Source organism: Diplotaxodon limnothrissa, linkage group LG1 (assembly GCF_057381915.1).
Source record: "Diplotaxodon limnothrissa isolate DT_005_m linkage group LG1, D_limnothrissa_male_GT1.1, whole genome shotgun sequence".
NCBI lineage: Eukaryota > Metazoa > Chordata > Actinopteri > Cichliformes > Cichlidae > Diplotaxodon > Diplotaxodon limnothrissa.
This window is the reverse complement of record NC_140596.1, coordinates 18,052,351-18,079,267: the sequence shown is the minus strand read 5'-3', so window position 1 is coordinate 18,079,267 and position 26,917 is coordinate 18,052,351. Positions and strand designations below refer to the sequence as shown.

Below are 26,917 nucleotides of genomic sequence, written 5' to 3'. Positions count from 1 at the left end.
GTCAAATAAAACCACAGTTTTCTAAAACCGTCTCCTGAAAAACTCCCCTTGAGCAGTTAGGGAACTACTGCATAGCTCCAGGGCATCTCTACAACAGTTACTGGGCAAACTTTCATGGTTTCTTTTTTTTCCCCCCAAACAGAACTCCATGGCAACTAGGATACAATCAACACCAATTAATACGTGTCAGCGAAGCACAAAATATAAATTATGTAAATATAAATAAACCGACATGCACTAATCAAATGAAAAATGTAACATGGGCACAGCACTCGTGTGTTTTTTTTGTTCTCACCTCTGGCGTCAGACCATTGTTATCTGTTGTTTGGCTGGAGAGCAGGACATGCGTGAAGCCCTCTTCCTTCCTGACCACAATGTCTCGAAATCGACAATTGCTCTCGTTCTGTCGCACGTTGTACCTGAGACGCTTGTCAAAAACGTAGCCTTTCTCCTCAGCCAGCTTCCGCTTCACTGAGCTGTGTAGGTGCATCTTCCCATTGGCTAAAGGTGAGCCTGATTCATACAAGAAGTGACAGAACAGGTCAGTCTGTCTTCTAGAATGTTTTAAAATAATTGACAGCAACTGAAAGAAAAGAAAAAATCTATTACAGTTGGCTATTGCAATTATTGCTATTGCAATTACAAAGTGCTTCCAAATCCAAGTTTAAGGGTGAAATATATTTTTTAAGAAAGAGCATTAAAAAAAAGGGACTTTGATTTGCACTTCGCACAGAGAAATTATTCGATAAATATTAGTTTGGTTAGACTGCGGACCTTTTAAAAGCGTCCGCTGAGACTGAAGAAGTGACTTGGATGAGTGACGAAATGTTTCTTCCACTGAAAACGTTACATTCAGATGAATATAATCAACTTTTTGGGATTTCCTTACCTGGATGATTGAGCAAGCATTAAGATACAGTAGTTCATCTTTTGGATTGGATCACATGTGCCAGCCTTTGCTCCCCATGTGTGAGTGAGCCTTGGCCACCCATGACCCTATCATTGGTTCACCACAGTTTCGTTCTTGGATCACTTTTCTTGCATTTTGACCACTGCAGACTGGGAAAACCCCATAACCCCAGTTTTAGAGAATCTCTGACCCAGTTAGTCTAACAATCACAATTTGGCCCTTCTCGGGCTCGCACAAATGCTTACACTTGCCCATTTTTCTTGTTTCGAACACATCAACTTTGAGGAGAAAATATTCACTAGCTCCCTGATATATCTCACCCACTAACAGCTACCATGATGAAGAGATAATGAGTGTTATTCACTTCACCTGTCAGCAGCCACAATGTTGTGCCCGATCAGTGTATTTGAAATCTGGAGAACACCCAACCCTTCCTTACAGCAAATTATCTTTGCTGCCACAGTGTGGCCTGAGTCTTTTTCATGTCACAGTGTTAAACAAAGCCTGCAAAGTTACTCCAACTATCAAATAAATGTTGTGTTTAGCCTATCAAGCCTACAAGTTCCTAATAAAAAAATTCATCCTTTTAGTTTTACTACATTTCTTTATACTATAATATTATTTATTAATACTTGGAGCTGAAAGCTGAAGGAAAAGAAAAAAAGATACATAGTCCATATACAGAAGTCTAGAAAATACTACATTATCTGAACTCAAAAAAATGATTATTTTTTCAGTAATGCGTTTTGTTTTGGGGTTTTTTAGCCTGAATAATTTTATACTAGCAATGATTTTAATTAAATTTGAATTTCTTAGTCGTTCCCAGTGTTATTATGCGATGTGGACAATTACACCTACTTTTACATATACATGTGTCATCTAAGGGTATTCTCTCTGCACAATATCACAACTCTCTTGGTGTGATTCAGTGAATTTCAACTTGATTGCATTAACATTTCAACCTTGGAAATTGCCCACAGTTATACTTACATGCAATCTCATGTTCACATTTTAAAAGCAATCAGTGTAATTTTCAGGTCTTGTCACACAAAGGAGCATTAACGTACAGGAGCAGTGTAATATCTAATGCACAGAAATCACTGATTCATCTGCACTGAGAAAGAAAAAGAAATGTCCAAGAGGGTCGAGTACCACATTCTCAGCTGTAGACTTTTACAAGATAAATGATTAAAGGCAGAAAGAAAAATGAGTCAGACAAAGCACATGTTCCTCATCTAAGAACATCTAGTGATGCTGTGGTAAAAAATAACCAGAATAAATCAGAAATTACTCAGGTACACAAGAGTCTTTTTACTAGAGCAAATGGTGTGATGCTTTTCCAGCCAAATTTATGACTGATGAAAATATGGAGACAAAACTCTGGTCCTTAAACAATAAAGTTCATGTTGACTGAAGATAAAAGTAAAGTATTTCTTGCCTGAAAATATAAGAATGCACTTTTAAATAATCATCATACATTGGGAATTTGTTTTCTTTAATTAACACAATCTGAAACTTGACTAATAGTGACTTCATTTAAAAAGCTAATTTGATTTATTTTTTACAGCAAGCTTGAAAACAAAACTAATTTGTAGGTACTGTGGGGGGGTTTTTGGGTGCCAATTCTGAAATTGTGTCACCACCTTAATTGGGTCCATTAATGTTTGGACAATGACTTTTTTTTTGTGATTTTGACTTTGTGCACCACCACAGCAGAACTTAAATGAACAAAAAAGCTGTGATTGAAGCGCAGGCTTTCATCTATTATTCAAAACTAAATTATTACATACATTGTTAAGTGCTTACAACCATTTTGATACTTATGTCTTCATTTTCAGAGACTTGGAAGTAATTCAACAAGCTAACATCATTTTAAATATTATGACTTTTTAAAATATTTTACTTATATTTTTACTTGTATGTAAAATCTTGCAGTTAATGACTGCCATAAGGCTAGAACTCCTGTAGTTCATGAAATGCTGTGTTTCCTCTCTTGAGATGCTCTTCCAGGCTACTGCAGCTGTCTTCAGTTTCTGCTTGTTTATTTGTATTTCTGTATTCAATTTTGCCTTCAGTAACAGAAAGGCTGCTCTACTACACTGAGATCAGGTGACTAACTTGGCCACTGAAGACTATCCATTTTCTTTACCTTGAGAAACTCCTGGGTTGCTTTGGTAGTATGCTTCATTATCCATTTGCACTGTGAAGGGCCAAAGAGTTTTGCAGCATATGGCTGAATTCAAGCAGAGTACAGCCCCATGCATTATGTGACTACTTCCATCAGAGGTAATATTATCAATAAACACTAGTGGCCTGAGGGGTTTACTGCACACTTACACAGCCAGGCTTTCTTTGCATTAGCTGGCCTGACTTAAAACCCCAGTTAGAAATAACAGATATTACATTGGTGGTTGTCAGCTTTCTCCACTAAGGCCAGCTTCCTGCCTTATGCTTTATGCATGTTCACTTCAAAGCTAAAAAAAAAAAGGGCATTTCACAGGTCATATGACTTCTTTCCCACAAAAGTGATCCCTATGAGTGCCACCTACTCCAGTCACAGACAGATGATAAGGATGGTGATAAAATGGTAATTAAAACTCTATAAAGAACAGTGGCAGGCTCAGCTGCAAGGGAGGGGTGGAGCAGTGGGTTCAGAGGACAGTGCTAGGGGAGGCTGGATATCAGCTCATTAATTCCATCATGTCTCCCCTATTTTATTTTTACAGCACTCTTCACCAAGTGGCACGGTGTGACTCAGGTCATATCTTCACAAGAACATAAAAAAACAAACAAACCCCAAAACAGAACAGTGAAATGCAACACTTACACAAATAAAGAGGTTAACACTACATTTTCGTTCAAGTTAATTATTTTTATTGCAGAGTGCCGCTGTTCTAAGGTGACAGCTGCACATTAGAGCTCCGAAACTTTAAACTGAAACATTTAAACATTCACATCTCCTGTCTAATATCTAATAAAGGAAAATGGGAATCACTTTAATTTGTTGGCAGATAAAAAAGTGAAATTAATTTTACTGCTTGAATAGGTACTCTTCATGAGAGTTCTGTGTTCTAATCGCTGCAATTCCAGCAGTGCAAGCGATACTTTAATCTACTGGTAACATTTATACATTTTATGCATCAGCAAATCAATACACAGGTATTCCTGTAACAATATGATGGACAGTTTGCGCTTTATTCAGTGGTTTTAGTAAAGTACAGCATTACCACTTGCAAAAATTATATTTCTCTGGCAGAGAATCTGTAAGTTATTACAGTGATCTAGGCAGGTAAAAAGGCAGGTAAAAAGACACTTCAGAACACTGACTTTAACCTGAGCTCTAACCTATTAATCTTGCATTATAGTACATTCCTCTGGTTCCAATTCCTCTGGTTCTCGAGCAGGTCTATGTACCTGGTCTTGACTTGGCTAGATACTGAAAAAGTTTTCTCCTAACCAATTCTGCAATCATCCACTAGTGTTGAGCACTTGAAAAGAAGGTAACCGGATTTCTTTCGGTAAAAAGAGGTCCAACACTCAAAGACAAGGTCTCAAGACTACCATGACGTGGATGGCTGAGAACCTAAACAGATATCATAAGATGTGAACAATGGATATAAAATAATACAGCTTGAGTGAAGCAACTGGAGGGACACTTGACTGTGATTAGTTGTTTGGATAGTTTGGATCCCACATAAGAACTGATCCAGTCTAGAACTAACAATTTCAGAAATGATCTGCAAAATAGTGACATCTTTACAGGGACCCGTTTGACTTCAACGGGTTAATGGGTGGAGCACAGGATTTTGGATGAGGTGAGCAGGGCAGTCTTTTGAGGCTTATGAGATTAGTAACTATAATAGCTCCCAGAGTGATGGCCATTAGGATGGGTTAGTGCTGCAGCCCTACCATCCTCATAAATAAACAACAGACTTTTATAAAGTATCACAATCACTTGTTAAATTAGGATGCTTTGAAATTAATGAACAACTGAGAAATTGAATTGATATGTTGTGGATCATACCATGACAGTGATGTCATCATATCCAAAAGCAATAGAAATTCAGTTTGCAACTGGAAATTTAGGCTTATCAGAAAAATTGTATCCACAAAAAGCAAGAAGAGGGCTTAGTTTGACTTAAGCTGATTAAAAAGAAAAGTGAAAATTGTTTACATTTGACCTCAGAATTGTGTAATTGTCTTTATTTATGAAGTAATTTAAACAAAATCAAACCAGATGATCAGTTCTATATGGGGTAAATATGGTTTACATGTTTTTGGCATATTTATTTACAGTCATCTTGTTCATGTTGCTATAGTGCCACTGAATGAAAAGACAATATAAAGCCTTACATAGCATGTTTCATGACTGTAAAGCCAGTAGATACTCACAGTTAAACAAGCAAATGACGCAAGTGGCCATAAAGCTAGTATCTTTATATCAGAAAATTTAAAACATCCTCTGAACTAAAAGCAAAATGGAAACACTCAACCTACAACTATGTACTAGTATGCTTAGTTATTCAGCTTTTTTCTCTCATTTTCTGCTAAAACAGATCAAGATGACTTTTTAAAAACATAATTAATGATTAACTATAGTGGTTGAGGCACTGGACTGTGACCCAGGAGTGAAATTCAAAGGTGTTATCAGCACGAAAGAACCACAGTAGGTATGTGAGGCCATTTGTATGATACAAGAGCGACTGAGGTACTGTGGTAACATTAAAATATATAAATAAATAGCTTCTACTACTGCCACTATTACTTCTACTACAGGTTACTGGTTATTGTCATGGTGTAGTAAGTGTTATGGGTGAGGTGGAAAAATATAATAAATCATCCTTATCTATATACAAGCCACTACAGGACATGGTGTTGGGATAATACAAAAAAGCTATGGTCAAATCTGGATTCATTTTACATTTACAGTCGTTGTCAGAAATTTATGTACACTTATCATGGGTGTGATTATCCTGGTAATTCTGGGCTTTTAATTATTTATTTGAACTTTATTTACTTTTGATGGAATTATTGTATGCCACACTTCCTTAAAGAGGTAGTAAGTAAAATCTCACCACCAGATGTCAGCAGATTTGAGACTACAGTCAACTGAATTCTGTTTTCTTACCACTTCCAATTCAAGTGCATAAATCCAGGTACAGTGGACACTGTAGGACAAATAACTCCACGTTTATTTACTCTGGAGAAGGTTTTAAAACTTTGTGAACTGAGTCAACGAGTCAGTGACTCTCACTTCTATCCAATGACAGTGATACTGAGGTGAGGTGTTGAGGATCTCTTGAACTCCTCTGTTGGTGAGGGCTGCTGTTTTTGCCAGGGAAACTAACTGAATTAATTGTGATATGATGCGAGAATGTAATCAAACTGTTTATCAGGGAGAAAGTGTGATTTTTAGGACACTCAAGCCTCATAGTATCTAGCATAAGGTTAACAAGCTGTTGTTGCTGTTTGGTTGGCTTGTTGTCAGCTGTGCACAGGACAGTAGCAAGTCTAATCTGCTGACAAAAACTAATGGCGACAATTTGGGGAATAAATAAAAAAAAATGTTTATGCACATTTTTTGTGTGTTACAACCCTGACTTCAGTTCAGGAGATGAGAGTTGATGTAAAGAGGAATAGGATGGGGTGGAAATGAGAGAAGTGGTGGAGGATACAGATGAAGAGGAGGAGGAAAATTACAGACTGAGAAAGATGCAAAAATGTTAAATACTCATAAATTGTTTTAAAGAGTAAAATATGATCTTTACATTAAATGTAACGTAGAGGCATGCAGCCAGTCTTTAGACACATGAATAAAACGTGATTAGGCAGAACAGCAGTGTTCATCTTGGCCACTGTATTCCAGATGGCAGGGCAATATGGTGGCTTACAGGAACCAGCACCCACTCCTACGCATCTTTAATAGATTAATTCGAAGTTCATGAGAATGCATTAAGTTGTTGAAAGATGTAATCACACAGCAATAAATCTATATTTATGAGCAAAACCTTTTTTCTATAATATATATATATATATATATATATATATATATATATATATATATATATATATATATATATATATATGAAATACTTACTGTACCAATATTAAGTTTTAAAAACAAGATTTAGGAGCACGGGTTTGAGCGGGCATGCATAAGAACAACAATCATATTTCTATAACAATATGTGCCTCAAAAATCCAGCATCACCTCATCTCAGTTTACCATACTATCTGCTTTTTCTTAACAACTTACCTAGTTCAGTAGTAAACTGCTGTCCGCTGGCTTCCATATGTCCTAGTTCTCCATCCACCCTGTCTGAGGGCAGTCGCTGTGACCTTGCTGCAGTCCTGTACATGAGAGAGTCCATCTCTCCGTTCTGTAGTCCATTATGAGGAACCCTCAATGACGGGACAAACGGAGGTCCGCCTGGTGGAGGAGCTTTAAATGTCATCGCTTTGCTCATTCTGTCCCCTAAAGCATGTTTTCCAGGTCCTACACCCACTTTTTTCTGCTTTTGAGTGGTTCCTGATCCTCCACTTCCAATCCCTAGAACAGTCCCTACTCTCACCCCCACAGTTGAGCCACTAGTCCTTTTCTTTTTTCGAGCTTCAGATCTAGCTCTTGAGTCATCTGTTGCAGAAAGGTGGCTAGGAATGAAGGGCTCTCCACGGTTTTTGGAAACTTTGGGCCGTTTGTGTGAGTGCAGTCTTGAGCTATTGAACTGATCAATAAATTCTTCACAGTGTAGTAGATGGTGTTCTGGCTCCCAGGTGTCCTCTTTACTTCCATAGCCTTTCCACCTAATTAGATACTCCCACTTACCCTTCTTATTCCGCCTCTTATCCACGATCTGCTCCACCTTTAAAAAAACAAAAACAAACAGTACAACATAGAAGAACAGATTATTAGACAATATTCTAATGACAAAAATTATCACAAAACACTTAATGCATTTGTGTTTGAGTCTCTAACCCTGTTTTTATTTCCAATATTTAGTCACAATGGCATAGGGGTGTTAAAGATTCTCCGAGTTCACAGTTCAGATAATACCACAGCACCACCTCCCAGCTTCTTCTGGGAACCCATTTGAGTTATGCAGCAGCCCAACTTAAAAGCAACACAGCTAAAGCTAGAAGACGGATGATAGACAGTACATAAAAAAACGAAAAAAAAAATAAAAATGGTTGTTGGCACCATGGTGTCACACATTCTGTCCTGAAGCCTGAACATGAGTATTTTAGCCATCATCACTTCATAGTCTTGAAACTGGATGTGACAAGTGGAGACTTGATCTGACTGAAGGAATGAAGGTTACTGCATGCTCACATGGTAGCAACTTGTCACTCTGGACTATCTTCTTCACAGACTTAGTATAGCAGCTTCTTTTTTGGCACCTAAATGAATATCCTTCTGTGGGACCACAACTTAAATGAATAACAAAGAGCATGCAGTGTCTGTGTCTTAGTAGATTCGACCGTAGTTATCATATTGAAAACTTTAGGTGACTCCTTTTTCAATTTATTATGATCACAACATTTTCAGAAAACCTGGCCTTTGACCTTGAGGTAACTGGGATTCAAACTTTTAAGACACATTTACACATATGATATCGATTTGAAAATCTGAAGTGACTTCTTAATTTATTGCATTCACAAGATTTTCATAAAACTTGACCTCTAATCTTTAACCTTTGGTTTGAGATCACTGAGATTCAATTTTATCTGAGATTTTTCGCAATTGTGCCTATGGTTTCATTTTCAAAAATCCTAAATTGCCTCATTCTTGCATTCACAAACGTAGGTGTCCACACTGCCTGAACACCCACCCACCGGTTGTGGTTACGACAACACCTAATCAGCTTTAAAGTTAAGTAAAAATTAAAAATTAAATATTGCTTTCAGCCAAAACTAAAAATAGCAGGAATAAAATTGATTCCAAAACCATCTTTTTTTCTTACTGATATTCATGAAGGAAACACAAAGGATTCAGAAGGGATCTTCTAGCAATGTTGTGTTATTTTCAGATAACTAATTATTCAGCAGACTGATTTCATACCTGTTGATCACTTGAACATAACCTGCTCCATATATTAAGGTTTGGTCCTCAGCATAATTTACCATGTACCCAAGCAAAAACCACCTATGTAGCACTGAAAACTTCGTGTTAACTCTGAAGTTACCTGCTAACCAATAAATCAGCGCTCTTAAGAGGGTTCAAACCCATCTAAGACTAAAGTTAAGAGTTGACTTCCTGGTTAAATAAGGGTTAAATAAATTCCTGTTTCACAGTACAGGCCTCTGGTAATGCTTGATTATTGGGCTAAAACCTGGTTTATCATGAAAATAACAAAAAGCAGAACTGTTTTACTTAAATTAAAAATGCATATATATATTTATTGTCTACATTCAGATAGCAATCTGTACCCGGTAAATTTGATTTATCTTGAAAAAGATGAAAAAGAAGGATTTGTGAAAGTGTGTGCCGCACCTTTGGATAAACTTGATGATGATGCACCTTCAGAGGTCTGATTCTGTGTCATTTACCAGATTTGCACATAACTAAAATCAAAAGCTAAATGGGTACACTGAATTGCCTGACCATATTTAGTATGTTTTCCAGAAGATGATTCCTTATATTCTGAAACATTGCCAAGGAGTGCCAGATCGTTAAAAAAAGAAAAAAAAAAAGGAGAAACATTGTGTGACATGTGTCAAGTTCAAGATAAGAGCTAACTCCCTGTATAAGAAAGATAAGAACCAGGGTGAAGCCAAGATGAGCTGCAGGCTGTTTTCATGATGAAACCTTAAAAATGGGCTTTTTGGAGGCAAACACCAGACGAGCCAGTATTTTATAATTCTATAGAGAAGAGATGAGGACAGGTGGCACACAGGCAAAAGAAGAAACTTTTACATTTAATTGGAAATCAGTTATTTGAGAAAAATACCGAGGTGTGTATAATTGTTCTTGGCAGGGGTCTAAAATGGGAGTGCTTCTGAAGTCATTGTTGCAAACTGAATAAATTCAGAGTAACAAAATAGAAATTCAACTGGTACAAAGCAAACACACACATCACTTAATTTCTTTCTGACACTCATACAAGCAAATATCTCAGATTTAATTTAAAAAATGCCTATAGTCAATGGTTGTCATTCTTTTTTAATCAAAACCATGGATACAAGTAAGTTATTGTTGCATAAACAATATAAAGTCCATGGTGTTCTTAGTGTGGAATCATGATTGTGGTATACACAATGTGTGACTAATCACTTCAACAATGAAACGACTCATTAATTTGCACTTCAATTTGACTGCATTCAACTTGATTCGCAAAGGTGTTGATTAGACTGAAGGTGAAATTACAAGTCAAAAGAGGCTTTCACATGAAAGAAAAAATAGAACATTTATTTAATTTATGCAACATTATATTTATATAAATGTATGTAAATAAATGTTATGTTAAATTACATTTATGTATTTTGTTACATTTATGTAACTTCTACTGGGTTTCACTTTGAAAACACACAATATCTTTAAATAAAAGCTACTAAGTACAAAACATACAATAGCAGCAAAATGTCACCGCCAGACAAAAATAAGGGCATCACTCTCTGTCTGATCCCTCGGTCCATCGCAAACACCCACATGCACATTATCACATCACAGAGAATACAAAACACCCATAATATCCACATCACACCAAAAACAAGTCATACATACACGGCAAACTGAAATATCCCAGTAAAATCTGTCACCGATGGCATTTTTTAAAACATACAAATAAACAGAAGCTCCACTGTTGTTACACGGAAGGCTCAATTATGTGAAGCATCAAAAGGTTGATGAGATTTCATAATAATCACTGCCAGATGTGAGAGTATTTTTGAATCTACCTTTTATGTCTTTTACTGCAAATGACAAGAAAAAAAAAAACAATAAAACAAAAAGAATATATAAAATAAATATCCATGTGACTTCTTCTGAAGAAACAGGTTTTGAGTCATGAGACCCGTGTTAATCGGCTGGGAGGTTTTATCAGAGGCTTCAGTATAGCTGTGGTAATAACTGCTCATCATGTTCTCAGATGTGCCGTGCACAGAAGTAAACAGCCTTTGATGGGTGAGCTGCAGGGGTGGCAGCGAAACGAACAGATGATTAGGTTGCTTACAGTCTAAGATAATGTCAGAGTTAGCAACCAAGCAGAGAGATACATGCTGAGAGGAGAAAGAAGGATAAAACCTGAACATGGTGTGCACTTGCATACACAGAAAGGAGAGGTTTAAAAACTCTTGATGCTGAAGCATCTGCTGCAGAGAATGACTTCATGTGTGGCATGAATGTGCAATGTTGAAACAATGCTCTTGCTATAAAACTGCGTCTACATTAGGTTGTCTAATTTTTCTTGGAATGGCACCATTTTATTGATAAACTTGTGTCAACACTATAATTTCCTGGTCATTTTCAAAGAGACTTGTGCCCATAGTAAAAAAAAAATAAAAGTCTAAACAAACAGATGATGAATAAATCTCTACCTCATGCTCTTTTTAATTGGAAAGAAATAACGAAATGTCACAATCTGGGAAGTGGGATAGACAAAAAAAGAAGAAGTCTAACAAGATAAAAACACAATTTCAGCTAAGCTGAACTAAGATTCAAGAGACAAGATTCATATGACAACAACATAAAATTAATTTGTGACTAGTGTATATTATGTTCAGCAATATCAGCATAAAAGGAATGATTGAGAAATTTAAGGTACTGCAACCACCATTGGAGAATTGGAAATCTTTAGTTTTTTTATTTAAAATGAAATAATTGAGAGCAGTCCAGTAAACACATTTAACAAATCACTACAAAAATGTTTCAGAGTTAATCTAGATAAAGATTTTATTTCCAAATTCAATGGTTTTACCAAACACTGAACTCAACCTGCTAAGACAGGAAGGCTGAGCACATCCAAACAAATCATCCCACTGAAATGGACATCTAAGCTACACCAACAACCTACAGTGTAAACAACATCCCCTGAAGGCATCATTTCCACAGCAACTTCAGTTGAAACATATGACACTGATCTCATTTAGGAAAAGCAGAAATTGGGGTTGCCTCGGAGCAAAGCTTCTTAGCGGACAAGTAGTCTAAGCAGGAGTTTAAACAGTTTTTAACTGCATTATGTGTAATTACATTTTAATTATAGGTTTGGGAGCTATCATAAAAATAATTGGAGTTCCATGGCTAAGTAGCAATGTTTACACTGTACTATATTAAAGAGACGTATAAAAGCATAATAATAAAACTCAAAGGAGGTGCTCAATCCAATTCTTTTGGCTAGTGCGACTGATGTCTCGGATAAAAAAAAATGCTTAGTTCAGTTTGATTATTTATCAATTCAAGTAAATGACAAATATGCCCATGGACAGTGTGCCAACACTGTCCTAGAGAATGCCATAAAAAAGTCCTGCTTTTCCTCTACAGGAAGGCATGCATGTGTGTGAAAGAGAATGAGAAGAGCTGAGATGCTGAGACAAACTGATGCGTACTCAGGCTCAGATTGTTAAGGACAGTGTAAGCACGGCAGGCAGTGGGGAGGGACATTCATGCTCAAACTTCGAATGAGGCAACCGTGCCTAGTGTGAGCACGCCCTAACATATATTGCACAGGTGTACAGACGAAATAAGCTTGCTGCCAACCGCAAAGGCAAAACAGGTAAAGATCCTGAATGTTCTACAACAATCAGCAAGGAGGCTGGCAGTCCAACACAAGCGTTTGTGTCCAGAGGTGATGGTAACTGATGATTCATGGTATCATCTGATCAACATAGACATCAGTCAGTTTCCTGATAGCACTTAGGGCTGGGCGATATGGCCTAAAATTCATATCGCGATATAATTTGAAGCATGTGCGGTAACGATATATATTGCGATATATTCTTTTCTTCTGTATAACGTATTTTCCACACTATAAGGCACACTTAAAATCCTTTAATTTTCTCAAAAATCGAGAGTGTGCCTTATGTATGAATTCTGGTTGTGCTTACCGACCTCGAACCGATTTTGGCGTGCAGAAATCTGTTAAAAAATGTTTTAGTACAACTTTGGTAAGCCGCACTGCTTGCTGGATTGTAAGAGCATTACGGCTGCCGTAGTGAGGAGCTTCGCGGAGTAATCTGGGTCCAAAACTCCGTCCGCTTCAGGTCCCAAAGTCAAACGAACACAGAATTAAAAACAGTCTAAATTCTTTCATCTTTAATTAAATCATCAGCGTTGCTGCTTTATCGGGTGTAACAATTAAGTTGTACATCCATGCATCCATGAAAACAGAATTTATTAAATTTAACGGAGTTAGAAGTTAACAGGAAGTTAGCTCGCTAGTTTACACCTAAACATTTCATACCATGTTCTGACTGAGAGACTTTTGAAACTAATTAAAACGTACAGCTCTGCTACCAACATAAATGAAGACAGAAAACTAAACAGCAGTGGCGTTTGCAGGGTTACTGAAGTTGGACTACCTGGTATATAATGTTGTGCTACGTGAATGTGATTGCTAGCGACACAGCTAACTTTTTTTCCACTCAATAAAAGTTAACGTGAGGGATTCTGGTGGTCAGGGACAAATGCAATCACATAGCAGGATGCTATACATGGGCCAAACTTCAGTCAGGAGAACAACTGAGATTATTCATCCACAATACGAGGTTAGTTATTAATATACTGCAACAACATGGGAATAGAGCAGCTGCGAGAGAATTCAACATTAATGAATCAATGTTACGGAAGTGGAGGAACGGCAGTTTTTGGCTTTCCCCATATTTCAAAAGTGCTTCATCTCTTTGCTATGACTATCGCCCGCCATAATCTGCAGATGATAATGGTTGTAGCCGCTGCGATGCTTTCGACCAAAACAGGCGCAGCTTGATGACATCATCAACATGCACTATCGCGATAGAGATTTTGACTATATCGCTCTATCGTTAGCCAAATTTATATCGTTTCTATCATATATCGTTTATATCGCCCACCCCTAATAGCACTACATGGTTTTTTTTTCGCCATGAGCAAATGAATGTTTTCTTGCCTTGCCAGCATCCAGTTACCAAAGGATAATGGGGCTTTGTTCTAGTAGTTTATAGTTACAGATATCCACTCACCACGCAAACCACGGACTGGTTTTAAAAGAATGAAAAAACAAAACGAAAAACTAATTTGTCCTTCTATTTCACCATGATCATAACCGCTTTTCTTGCTGACGCTTACCGAGTTTGTTTACAGGTCATTGTTGAATTTCAAACCAACACTTGAGATAGTTTTCTGTTCTCTCTGTCCATCTCTCTCTCACTCTTGTACATAGACTCACTTCTGATTTTTGACCTGTGTTAGAGGAAAACTCAGACACTCAAGGAATTCAAACAACCTTTGTAGCTTTCAAAATCCGTTGTCTGCTATGTTTATAATGACCGCCCATCTCCAAAGGTCTGTGCACTACCGTTCTTCTCCCTTTTGTCTTGCATGCATAAACACACATCATGCACATGTGCAGTCTTTTAGTAAGTGGTGCTAAAAGTCCTACAATGTCTTAACTTGACAAGGCCAAGGACTAGGAACGTCTTGTTAGTGATGAAGATTGATTAAACGATTGAACAGCTGAGATCCATGAGAGCCTCTGCTTAACCCGCCTTTGTTACATTAAGTCCTGGATGAGGATCAATTTCCAAAGTCTTAAGGAAAGTTAGACCCGCCCACCCAGCAGAGTGACAATACCTGATCAGCCTTTTATGGCCATGGGGTAAAAATGAAATAAGCTTGGAGCTAAAACAAAAAATAGCAGGAATAAAACTGATTCCAAAACTCAATTTTTCGTATTGATATTCATCACAGAAAGACAAAGGATTCAGAAGTAATATTCCAGGAATCGTGACGCTCCGGGGGTTTTAATAGATACCATAAGTGTATCATTTTCCTTGAGTTAGCATGTTCACAAAGTTGGGTGGTCCACACTCCTGTCCGCCTGCCCTGCAGGGTAACAACAGCACCCCATCAGCCTTTTACGGATGAGGGGTGAAAAGAATGAACATATTACCCAGTCCTTTCATGCTTCATTGCCTCCCTGTCTTTTTTAGAATTGAATTTAAGATTTTATTGCTCACTTTTAAAACTTTTAAATGGACTGGCCCCTTTGTATCTATCTGAGCTGCTTCACATTCATTCACCTTTAAGAGCTCTCTCAACTAACCAGTTGCTTTTACACAAGCTCTTAAAACTAGATTAAAAAAACAGAGATGACTGTGCTTTTGCAGCAGCAGCAGCAAACCTACAAATCTAACCTCTCATCAGCAGTGCTAGACGTTACAGGCAATTAAGCTTTATTAAAAAGCCAGTTATTCTCCTTGGCTGCAGTGTGACATAATTTTAGAAGATTGCATTGCATGTTCTGCTTTTATTTTATTTTAATTTTGTGGATTCTGCTCTGTTTTAATGGATACTTATATATTTTCAATGTAAAACAATTTAGTGAACTCTATAGTTTTAAGCCTGTTATATAAATAAATATTACCTTAACATTAACTGCAACTCCTAGTTTCTCTTTATCAGCACAAACATTATCTTATGTGTTGTTTGACAGCGTTCTCCAGACTGACAAATACTCTGATCAATTAGAAAGCGGATCAGTGATTCAAACAACTGAACTTAAGTAAAAGTTATTCGGATGTGTTACCACTTTGCCAAAGTCTGGAAAAAAAGCCCAAACTCTCACCCTCAGATAAGAGGAAATTGGTTATGATGCTCAAGAACAACCCAGGAACTACCAACTGTCAAGCCTGCCATAAACTGGAAACTGCAGGAACACCACCATCACTGTTCACAGTAAAGTGAGTTTGCCAACCAAGAAAGAATCACTGACTGCAATTTGCAGCTGCCCACACTAAATATGACAAATGCCTTCTGGGTGAAAATTTGATGGACGAAAAAGATAAAGAGTGTCATTGTGGCCAAATGGCTCAAACGTTATTTTTGAACTGCTAAAGTTGACGCTTTTAGAGCTAAGAACACTGTAACAACTGTTAAGAACGGTAGTGGTAGCATCATGTTCAGGCTATTTTGGTGTCAGTGGTACTGATACATTGCCCAAGTGGATGGAATAATAAAGGAGGAAGACTAGTTAGAAATTCTTCAACTTCATGCTAAAACGGGGGTTCAAACTTGGACACTGGGAGCTCCAACAGTACAATGAATCAAAATTATTAGATGAGGTGTATATATACACATTTGAGCCCATGTGTATCATTTAGACCCTGTGTGGAATAAAAATAAATTCCAACTTGTGTTCCAAGTTCTTGTTTTTTAAAGTAATTCAAGATGTATGTTGGACGCTGGAAAAAAACGTTCAAAGGTATCATTAAAAGCCCAAACTTCTGACCACTACAAATAGACTGTATGTGTGTTTTTTCTCATCTTACTAATCACCCATAGTGCTTAACCCGAAACCCCAATTTTAGGGTTCGGTATGTTGCCCAAGAACTTTTACACACTGAAACAAAAAGCCAGAGATCAAAAAACAATTCACTGTAGTCTCCTATTTAGTAGAATACATTTAGCCTTCTAAAAGCTTTTCAATCCCATAAACACTATTATGGCATTGAAAGTTTGATATGACCTGATTATGTACAATACATATATGCACATCTTGTGTTGCCATTGCACCATATGTTGTGAAATATATTCAAACCATAGCCACAAGCCGTAAACATAGTCCAAAAACGAGGCACATTTGTCAAATTTTATATTTTCTTGATTTCTAAAAAGGAAAGGAACAGATACACTCTCTACAGTTCAGATTCTGAAAATGGCTTTAAATGCATACAAGGTAAATAGATGCACAACTATGGGGAATATTAGAATATTAGAAAGGTTGGAAGGGGTTTCCTCCAAGCAGACATGAAGCTTTATCTGAACTGTCTTTGCCCTCCAGATCTTGTTTTTATATCCACAGTTCTCCTTAGCTCCCCTTTCCAAATTACATGCCAAATTACATGAGTTAACTTCAATAATTACTTCCTCCAAACCATCAATGTGTCTTTTAGACCCCATTCCCACAAAACTGCTCAAAGAAGTCATGCCATTAATTAATGCTTCAATCTTAAATATGATCAATTTATCTAGAGCTGGGCGATAGAACGATAACGATATGTATCGCGATATAACTTTTTCTCGATAGAAAAATTAAACTATCGCAATAGACCTCGCCGCTCTTGTCCTCTTAAAAAAAAAAAAAAAAAAAAAAAAGAACAGCCAATCCAAATTACGTAGCGCAGAGCTGAACCAATCACAGCCGCAGCGTCACGTCACGTGACTTGTTACGTACAGCACAAGTGCCAAGCCGCACATGTGTATTTGTTTGGGAAGCAGCCAGCCACCGTACCGCCCGGGTAATGGAGGAAATGAGTGTGCCGACTAGAAAAATCAACCGAGCGTGACCGAAGGTTACCGAAGAGAAAACAGATGATGGTTCCAATGCCGGAGAGATTGTCGAACGGAAGAGCCATAGAAGTTCCGTAGTGTGAAGGTATTTCGGCTATTTCAAGTCTGACAAAAAACAGTAGCGTGCACTGTAAATTGTGCCGAAAGCAAGTCTGGAAATACAATAAACTGGTGCATGCGCTACGTCCACACGTACCCGGGTATTTTTGAAAACGCAGATTTTTCTATGCGTTTGCACCTTTCGTCCACACGTAAACGGCGTTTTTGGTTACTGAAAACGAAGATTTTTAAAAACTCCGGCCAGGGTGGATATTTTTGAAAACTCAGTTTTTGCATTTACGTGTGGACTAGAAAAACGGAGAAAACGCAGCGTCAAAGGTGTGCGCATTTTTGTTATTGTTTCAGTGAAATGAATTTCTACAATACTGTTACTGTTAATTCTACTCTCTGCAGTGTTTAAATGCTTACATATACACACAGTTACTGTCCCTCCACACATACGACTCTGTTCTGCTTCTATGCCCCAGCTTTGTTTACTTTTTCCCACCGAGGCTTCTAGACTTCTGATTGGCCAACATTTCTTCACGGTTAGGAATCTAGCTCCACCTGCTGCTTTGGCATGTTCATAGCAGCGTTTTCCTTCATTTCTCCCTTTATGTGTGGACGGGATTATTTTTAAAACGGAAAATCTCCGTTTTCAAAAATACCCGTGTACGTGTGGACGTAGCCTCAGTCTCTGACTGGAAGCGCTAATTCGTCATTCGGCTTTTGTCAGACTAAAGTAACTGTTAAAACTGTTTGAAAAGCTAAGCTATACAACAAGGAGAGATTGAGAATTTCCTTTTAGTTCTCAGTTTATTTGATATTGACAAAAGTTAGTCAGTTTTGTCTGTTCTTCTGTAAAACAAACTAAGATTTATTTTTAGAATTAATATTTTGTTTCTAAGTGGAATTGACAATTTAGTCTGTTTCGTTTGTTCTATTTTGAAACTTAAACGCTTTAGCGGCTGCCTTTTGTGTAGTTTGCAATATTTGCCTTTATTTATCTGAAAAAGTCTCATGTTCCTTAAGTACATCTACCCTGTTGAACTTATTATGGGAAATAAATATTTAAAAACAAGCTGCTGATTATTTCACATTTTACTTGTGAGCAACGGCACATTTAAATCTTACAAATATAGTTATTTGGCTTATATCGTGATAGATTTCGTTATCGCCTGAAATGAAAAAAACATATCGTGATATGAAAAAAATCTTATATCGCCCAGCTCTAAATTTATCTCTAATAATCGGCTATGTACCACAGGTCTTCAAGCTGGCTGTAGTTAAACCTTTACTCAAAAAGCCATCTCTAGACCCAGCTGTCTTAGCTAATTATAGGCTAATCTCTGGCAAACTCAATTTCCTTTCATTTCAAAAATCACTGAAGTTGTCAAACACCTAACAGATCATCTGCAGAGGAATGGCTTATTTGAAGAGTTTCAGTTAGGTTTCAGAGCTCATCAAAGCACAGAAACTGCTTTAGTAAAGGTTCCAAATGATCTTCTTATGGCCTCTGACAGTGGACTCATCTCTGTGCTTGTCCTGCTAGACCTCAGAGCAGCGTTCGATACTGTCGACCATAATATTCTATTAGAGCGATTAGAACATGCTGTAGGTATTACAGGTACTGCACTGCAGTGGTTTGTATTAGAGATGGCACGATACCACTTTTTTATGTCCGATACCGATATCATAAATTTGGATATCTGCCGATACCGATATGAATCCGATATAGTGTTTTTTAATCAACAAAACTGTTTTTTAAAATATCTTGCTGCATTTTGTATAAGTTCATACTCAAGTTTAAAACAACAACTACACTAAAGCTATTCTGTTATACCTGTATGCAAAAAAAAAAATTTCATAGTTCCGAAATACTGATCAATCTAATAAACTTAAACCTATACCATCCTCCCTATTCTGGTATTTTAAAGAGTACTTAGCGTAAATATTAAGCAACCTAACTAATAGGGTTCCAACTCCCAGCAACAACAAAAATAAATAAATAAAAAATAGGGAACCACCCCTCACGCTCCACCTCATGATGCTTAATCGACGTAATCAACCTTAATTTGATGCAGTGTGAAAAAAAATGCACAGAAATCAATTATTTTTCAAGAAATATTAAATAGATTCAACATCTTTCTTCAACAAAATTGCAGACTGCACAGATGGTACCTTCCCAAAGGAAAATGTACTATAGCTTACTAGGGTATATTAGACTTAACAGTTACTATATACAGTAATGGACTTCTATACATTTTACATCAGATTAAAACTTTGGGTGTAAGATTCAGATAATTATTTAATAACAGCCAGACATTTTAAATGAGAATAAGAAAGAAAAGTATGTCTTTGTGCCCCCTTTTCCCTGTTAATGCCCTATCGGCCCCCCTGGCTAAACTTTGCTAGATCCGCCCCTGCACAGTTACCAGCCGTCAGCTGCGTAGAAAAAGATCCTGGTGTAGAAAGTAATATTAAATAAATTCTAACAACAGCTTATCAAGCTTAAACGTGCTGCTGTTGTTCAGCCGCTGGTTTCCTCTTTCTGGTGCAAAGTGGGCCAAAAACAAAGAAGAGAGACGGAGTCCCGACAGAAAAGCCGATCAGCTGATCATTAAGCAGTTTCATGATTGAAGTAGCAGCAAGAAGAGGCAGTCGCTCCATATATTGTTTGTTAAGCTTAACGCAGGAATGCTTTACATTCAGAGATGGACTTACACACTTGCTTTACTTCTCTCGGGGATAACTTTGTCGGAGATGAAATGCCGGGTTGCTAGCGAAGCTCCAAATGCTATCCAGACCATCGACAGGTCCCGCATGCCACAGCCGCTCTATCACGTGATGCATACTGCTCCGACGTGCTAACGTTCTGAGGTGAGTTACGGCGTGTTGCAAGTTTTGTGAGCTGCTTTTGTGATATTTAATGGATCGGATTACATTTTTTATTTTTCTCCGATATCCGATCCAGTAATTTAGGTCAGTATCGGACCGATACGTAATATCGGATCGGTCCATCTCTAGTTTGTATCATATCTATCTATCCATCCATCCATCCATTCGCTTCCGCTTATCCTTTTCAGGGTCGCGGGGGGCGCTGGAGCCTATCCCAGCTGTCATAGGGCGAGAGGCGGGGTACACCCTGGACAGGTCGCCAGTCTGTCGCAGGGCCAACACACAGAGACAGACAACCATTCGCACTCACTTTCATTCGCACATTCACACCTAGTGGCAATTTGGATTATCCAATTAACCTATCCCCACAAGTTGCATGTCTTTGGACAGTGGGAGGAAGCCGGAGTACCCGGAGGGAACCCACGCAAACACGGGGAGAACATGCAAACTCCACACAGAAAGACCCCGGCCTGATGGTGGAATTGAACTCAGGACCTTCTTGCTGTGCGGCAACAGTGCTAACCACCGTGACACCGTGCTGCCCCCCCATCCTGGGCCAGCCTCACTCGAGGAGACGGAGGGGCAGGGCGGGGGTTAATCACAGAGCGGTGGTGGATCTACAAATCGGAGAGATGCCGACAAAGTGACACTACTTGCAAAGAAAATGCCCACTGGATGACACAGAGCAAAGCACCACGGTTGGGAGACTGTGCTGCACTCGGGTGGGGCGGGCAGGGGGGGAAAGTACATATCTATCTAATAGACTCCAATTCGTTCATGTAAATGGAGAGTCTTCTTCACACTCTGAGGTTAGTTATGGTGTTCCACAGGGTTCAGTGCTAGGACCAATTCTATTTACATTATACATGCTTACCTTAGGCAGTATCATCAGAAGACATAGCATATACTGTCACTGCTATGCTGATGACACCCAGCTCAATCTATCTATGAAGCCAGATAACACACACCAATTAGTTAAACTGCAGGAATGTCTTAAAGACATAAAGACCTGGATGGCCGCTAACTTTCTGCTTCTTAATTCAGATAAAACTGAGGTTATTGTACTCGGCCCTGAAAAGCTTAGAAATATGGTATCTAACCAGATTCTTACTCTGGATGGCATTACCTTGGCCTCCAGTAACACTGTGAGGAACCTTGGAGTCATTTTTGACCAGGACATGTCCTTAAATGCACATATTAAACAAATATGTAAGACTGCGTTCTTCCATTTGCGCAACATCTCTAAAATTAGAAATATCCTGTCTCAGAGTGACGCTGAAAAACTAGTTCATGCATTTATTACTTCCAGGCTGGACTACTGTAATTCATTATTATCAGGAAGTCCTAAAAACTCCATGAAAAGCCTTCAGCTAATCCAAAATGCTGCAGCAAGAGTCCTGACAGGGACTAGAAAGAGAGAGCATATTTCTCCTGTTTTGGCTTCCCTTCATTGGCTTCCTGTTAAATCCAGAATTGAATTCAAAATCCTGCTCCTCACATACAAGGTCTTAAATAATCAGGCCCCATCTTATCTTAATGACCTTGTAGTACCATATCACCCTATTAGAGCACTTCGCTCTTGCACTGCTGTCTTACTTGTTGTTCCTAGAGTATTTAAAAGTAGAATGAGAGGGAGAGCCTTCAGTTTTCAGGCCCCTCTTCTATGGAAACTGAAAAGTTTCCAGTTTTGATTCGGGAGACAGACACTATCTCTACTTTTAAGATTAGGCTTAAAACTTTACTTTTTGCTAAAGCATATAGTTAGGGTTGGATCAGGTGACCCTGAATCCTCCCTTAGTTATGCTGCAATAGGCATAGGCTGCTGGGGGATTCCCATGATGCATTGAGTTTTTCCTTTTCAGTCACCTTTTTCACTCACTCTGTGTTAATAGACCTCTCTGCATTAAATTGTACTTGTTATTAATCTCTGTCTTCTGTCTTTCCTTCTCTCACCCCAACCGGTCGCAGCAGATGGCCGCCCCTCCCCGACCCTGGTTCTGTTGGAGGTTTCTTCCTTGTAAACAGGAGTTTTTCCTTCATACTGTCGCCAAAGTGCTTGCTCATAGGGGGTCATTTGATTGTTGGGTTTTTCTCTGTATGTATTATTGGAGGGTCTACCTTACAATATAAAGCGCCTTGCGGCGACTGTTGCTGTGATTTTCCGCTATATAAATAAAATTGAATTAAATTGAATTGAATAATAGAAAACTGCAAGCTAGAGACATATTTTTATAGCCTTTGTCTAATTTTAAAGCATCATTTAGCATCAGTATCACATTCTCTCCTTTGCTTTGTGAACCCTGTGGTCACTGGATGTTACAAATTTAATTAAAAGAAAGATCAAACTCTGGAAATGGCTTTAACTGAAAATTTCTAATGACAGTTTTTTTAAACCTTCCTAACCAGTCACTACTGGTTAGGAGTAGTAACTGGTTAGGATTTGCTAAAGCTTCATCACAAGTTTTAGCAATGTGATAAAGTTCTAAGCCCATAAAATCATAGAGAAAAGGTGGCTGGTTTGCATTGCTTCTTCATGTTCCCAGCTTTACAATACCGTCACTAGATTTAGTAACTTTGCATATTTCTTTGGTGAGACTCCCCCAAAAATAGCATTTATCAAAAACAAAAACAAAAAAACCCGCAATATCCTGTATGTGGCAATGTAAAAAATTTAACAGTTATTAACCAGCAGTGGGCAACTCCTCTGGCCGCAAAATGGGAGTCTAGTTGTATAGAGGTCGATAGGAAAATGAACTTTGGCCTCAGTAAACACTTTCCTGATGAGTTTATGGTCTCAATCACTAGATCATGTTTTACTGAATACAACATTCGGTTCATTATGTAAATTATACTTACCAATCAGTTTGTTAGCTGCACCTGTTTAAATGGTTGTTAATGGAAATATCTGCAATGGCAGCAATTCAATGCATTTAGGCATGCAGACATGATCAAGAAGACCTGCTTAAGTTCAAACCCAGAATCAGAATGAGGATGAAAGGTGATTTAAGTGACTTATTGCATTGGTTGTTGGCATCAGATAAGTGGTTTGAATTTTTTAGAAACTGCTGATTTACTGGCATTTTCCCATACACAAAAAAAGAGAAAATATCGAGTGATAGGCAGCTCACTGGGTGAAATACCTTGTTGATGCCAGAAGTCAGAGGAGAATGGCCAGACTACTTTGAGCCAACAGAAGGGTAACCCAAAAACAACTTGTTACAACCAAGGTATGCTGAAAACATCACACATTAAACCTTGAGGTGTGCTAAAGCAGCAGAATACCACACTGGACCACACTGAATGCCACTCCTGTCAGCCAAGAACAGGAAACTGAGTCAATAATTCCCCCTGGCTGACCAAAATTTAATGGTAAATGTAATTGGACTGGTTTTTATATTGTGCTATTAAACTCTACTTGAGCAACCAAAGCTCAAATTTCATAAAACTTGCTTCATTCACCCATTCAAACACATTTGTACAAGCACTTTTTTCTTCACCCAAGTGCTTACTGTATTCTGCATACTGTAGCATTCAAGGATCAAAGCACTAAATTCCTTATTACTAGATGACATGCATGGTACTGGGGATATTTATATTTTCTTAACACTTTAGTGCCCTTAGTACCAAATGAGCATCATGTAAATCTCAGCCTACCTGAGCATTGTTGCTAACGATGCTCATCTCTTTATGATCACAGTGCATTTATCTTTGGATGACTGGTCCCAGCAGGATAATGTCCCATGTTACAAAGCTGAAATAATCTAAACTGGTTTCTTAAACATGACAATGAATTCACTAGACTGAAACGGCCTCCTTAGTCACCAGATCTCAATCCAGCAGAACACCTTTGGGATGTGGTGAGAACAGGAGATGCGAGGTATTTTCAGCAACTTGTTGAATCTATGCCACACAGAAATAAGGCAGTCCTGAAGGCAAAAGGGCGCCATCCCAACACTATCACAGTTCACTCAAAACTCTTACATAAAACATGCCTCACTCACTCATTCACACAAGCATTTGTTTCTATACCTAAGTGCTTTCTATCTTAAATTCACACACATTCATAATTTGATGAACACATCAGAGAACAACTCAGGGTTCAAGATCTGGCCGAAGAATTCTAAGACATTCAGACTGGAAAGTGGAACAACCAGGGATCAAACCATCAACCTTCCGATTAGAAGATGACCTACTTTACCCCCTCTTGACTTATAGCCATCCCTAGTGGGTATATAGTCTCCACTAGGGTGAGACCACCTTGTGACTGACATCCCTGCTGTATGAACATGCAGCATTCCTTGCTTTCTCAATCAGATTCTCTTGCTGCTCATTACCAGCACATCGTTAAAAAATTAATGACACTGATTGGCTTTTATTGCCAATACTGACCAGCAAGTAATGTTAAGTCAACCATTTCAGATCATCTCTACATTGGCTTTTTAACCTAAAATAAATAAAATAACATGATTTGTCTCGACTGCATTTCTAGTTTTTGTCCAACTTCTGGACTCTATATTAAATTCAGCTTTAGGTGTAAAAATATTTAATAAAAATATTTAAGCTACATCAAGGATTACATGGGTACTTTTGTAGATGTAGCTTTTTTTAAATGCATTTTGCCCTTTCACCCACACATAAAACCGGTGAAAACCAAGCCCTTTAAAAAAAGATTTTCAGATTTTCGTGCAGTGATATTTTTGAATATTCACTTAAACGGAAATTACAGTGGACCTGAAATCTGTTATTGTATGTTTACCAAGAAACAGATAATTAGAAAGTCCAGCTGTGACCTTAACCATACTCTGAAACCATCATTTAGAGGTGTAAACAGCCTTTTGACAGGTGAGCTTTAAGGTGGTTGCTAGAACATGCATGCGAGTTAAACGCTTACAGTCCAACATAATGGTGCACTTAGAAATGTAACTGAATCACATGCAGAGAAAAATATAAAAGTGGAGGAGGTAGACAGAAGGGCTAAGTAGCATACACCAGAGAGGTTTCGTAACAATTAGTATTTAAATATGAGCTGGGAGAGTGGAGGTGGGCACGTCCTCCCTCAACTGCCAATTTCATTTTCAGCATCATCTCAGACTTAACAAGTGGGAACAAGCATATACAAAGGTCTGTGAAGGATGTCAACACAGGTATACAATGTGAAAATTCTTTATGGTTACAGCTGTAACCATAAAGAGACGACAGATAGTGACAGTAGTTAGAGTGGATTTCTAACCACTGTCATACTCTGGCTCACAAGGTGTCACACAACACAACTTTAACCAATATTTAGAAATGTATTGACTAAAAGAGGCATAAAACATCATTAACTTTATGAGGTGTGTCAACAGTAGGAAAAATACTGTAATGTAAAATCTAAGATTACCAGGCTTAACCCAAACAAATAGCATGATACTGGGTGGATGGAGAGCAAGAAAGGCAGGTCTTAAATGCTCCAGTAAGACTGGTCAGGTACTCCCAATTGAACTGATGAACTCCACCTAGGAGGAACCTGCAAGGAAATACTGAGGGACAAACACCAGGCCCAGCCAAGGCAGTAAGCCATCACACGCCTCTCCATAAGAATGGAGTCATAATAACAGACTGATCTCAAATGAAATACAATAGGAGACGGAATGTTTTCAATGCCAGTCTAACATTACTTCTGACTTTTCAACAGGTGTAACAAAACAAAACCAAAAACTAGCCGAATAATCAATGAACCGTTTGTAAAAACAAAAGTTGATGGTTGTGATGGACCGAGTTGAAAAACAGGAGGAGCCCAGGAATTATTAGAAAAATATAGTTTCCATTTATTTAACCCCCAAAAATTATATTTACAAGACTAATAAATGTTGAGCTCATAAAAGCGGTCAAAGAAACAAAACTGAACTCAGGCAACGACTGCAAACTTAACAAACCAAATGACTGCTACAAACAAACATAATTGACCTCCACATGAAATGACATACAAGGGTATATATAATGGCTGATCAGACCATTGTGACACATGAGGGGTAACAAACAAAACACAATCATAAATCACAACCGATGCAGTACAATCTAGTTTGTTAATAAACTAAACACTAAAGAAGAAAATCAAAAAACCCCATTAAACCCTAAACTCAAATATTTAATTAAATACAAATACTTTGTTTTTAAAGTAAAGAAAACACACATTCCCCCCTTCAGCAGGAAGTGGTGGTGTGGTCCAATTATCTTCCTTCATATTTAATGGTTTCAAACCCTGGCTACCATCTTTTGTCCAGCAACTCCCAGGGATGATGGCAGGTAAGAAATAAAAGACAAAGGTTAGTCAGAAAGCAAAGAAACGAAGTAGTATGAATACATAAGTAAACTAAATGTGCGCGCGCTTACAAATAGAACAAATGTATCCAAACCAATCAATAAAGTTATTGGCAACTAAAATGTATTACTATGTTCAAATGAAGAATGAAAATACAAAAGTTACCGACTTTAGAGTGTGGCCACGGGTTTGGCCATCACAATGGTCGACACCCAGCATTGTTTCAACCCCTTTCACCACATCCTCAGCAACCTGATACCACAAGGAAGCAAAATAAGTGGGAAGAGGA

At 38.0% G+C, this 26,917-nt stretch overlaps 1 protein-coding gene across 1 annotated transcript in view; it reads right to left on the bottom strand.

Moving 5' to 3' along the window:
• LOC146639627 (chromodomain Y-like protein 2) overlaps nucleotides 1-26,917 on the bottom strand; it is a 50,152-nt gene that overhangs the window by 8,239 nt on the left and 14,996 nt on the right. Inside the window, exons 2-3 of the mRNA XM_085354078.1 lie at nucleotides 7,167-7,773; nucleotides 296-513 (exon numbers count right to left, since the gene is read on the bottom strand). Of these exons, the coding sequence (XP_085210204.1) occupies nucleotides 296-513; nucleotides 7,167-7,773 (825 nt within the window). The remainder of the gene's footprint in view (nucleotides 1-295; nucleotides 514-7,166; nucleotides 7,774-26,917) is intronic.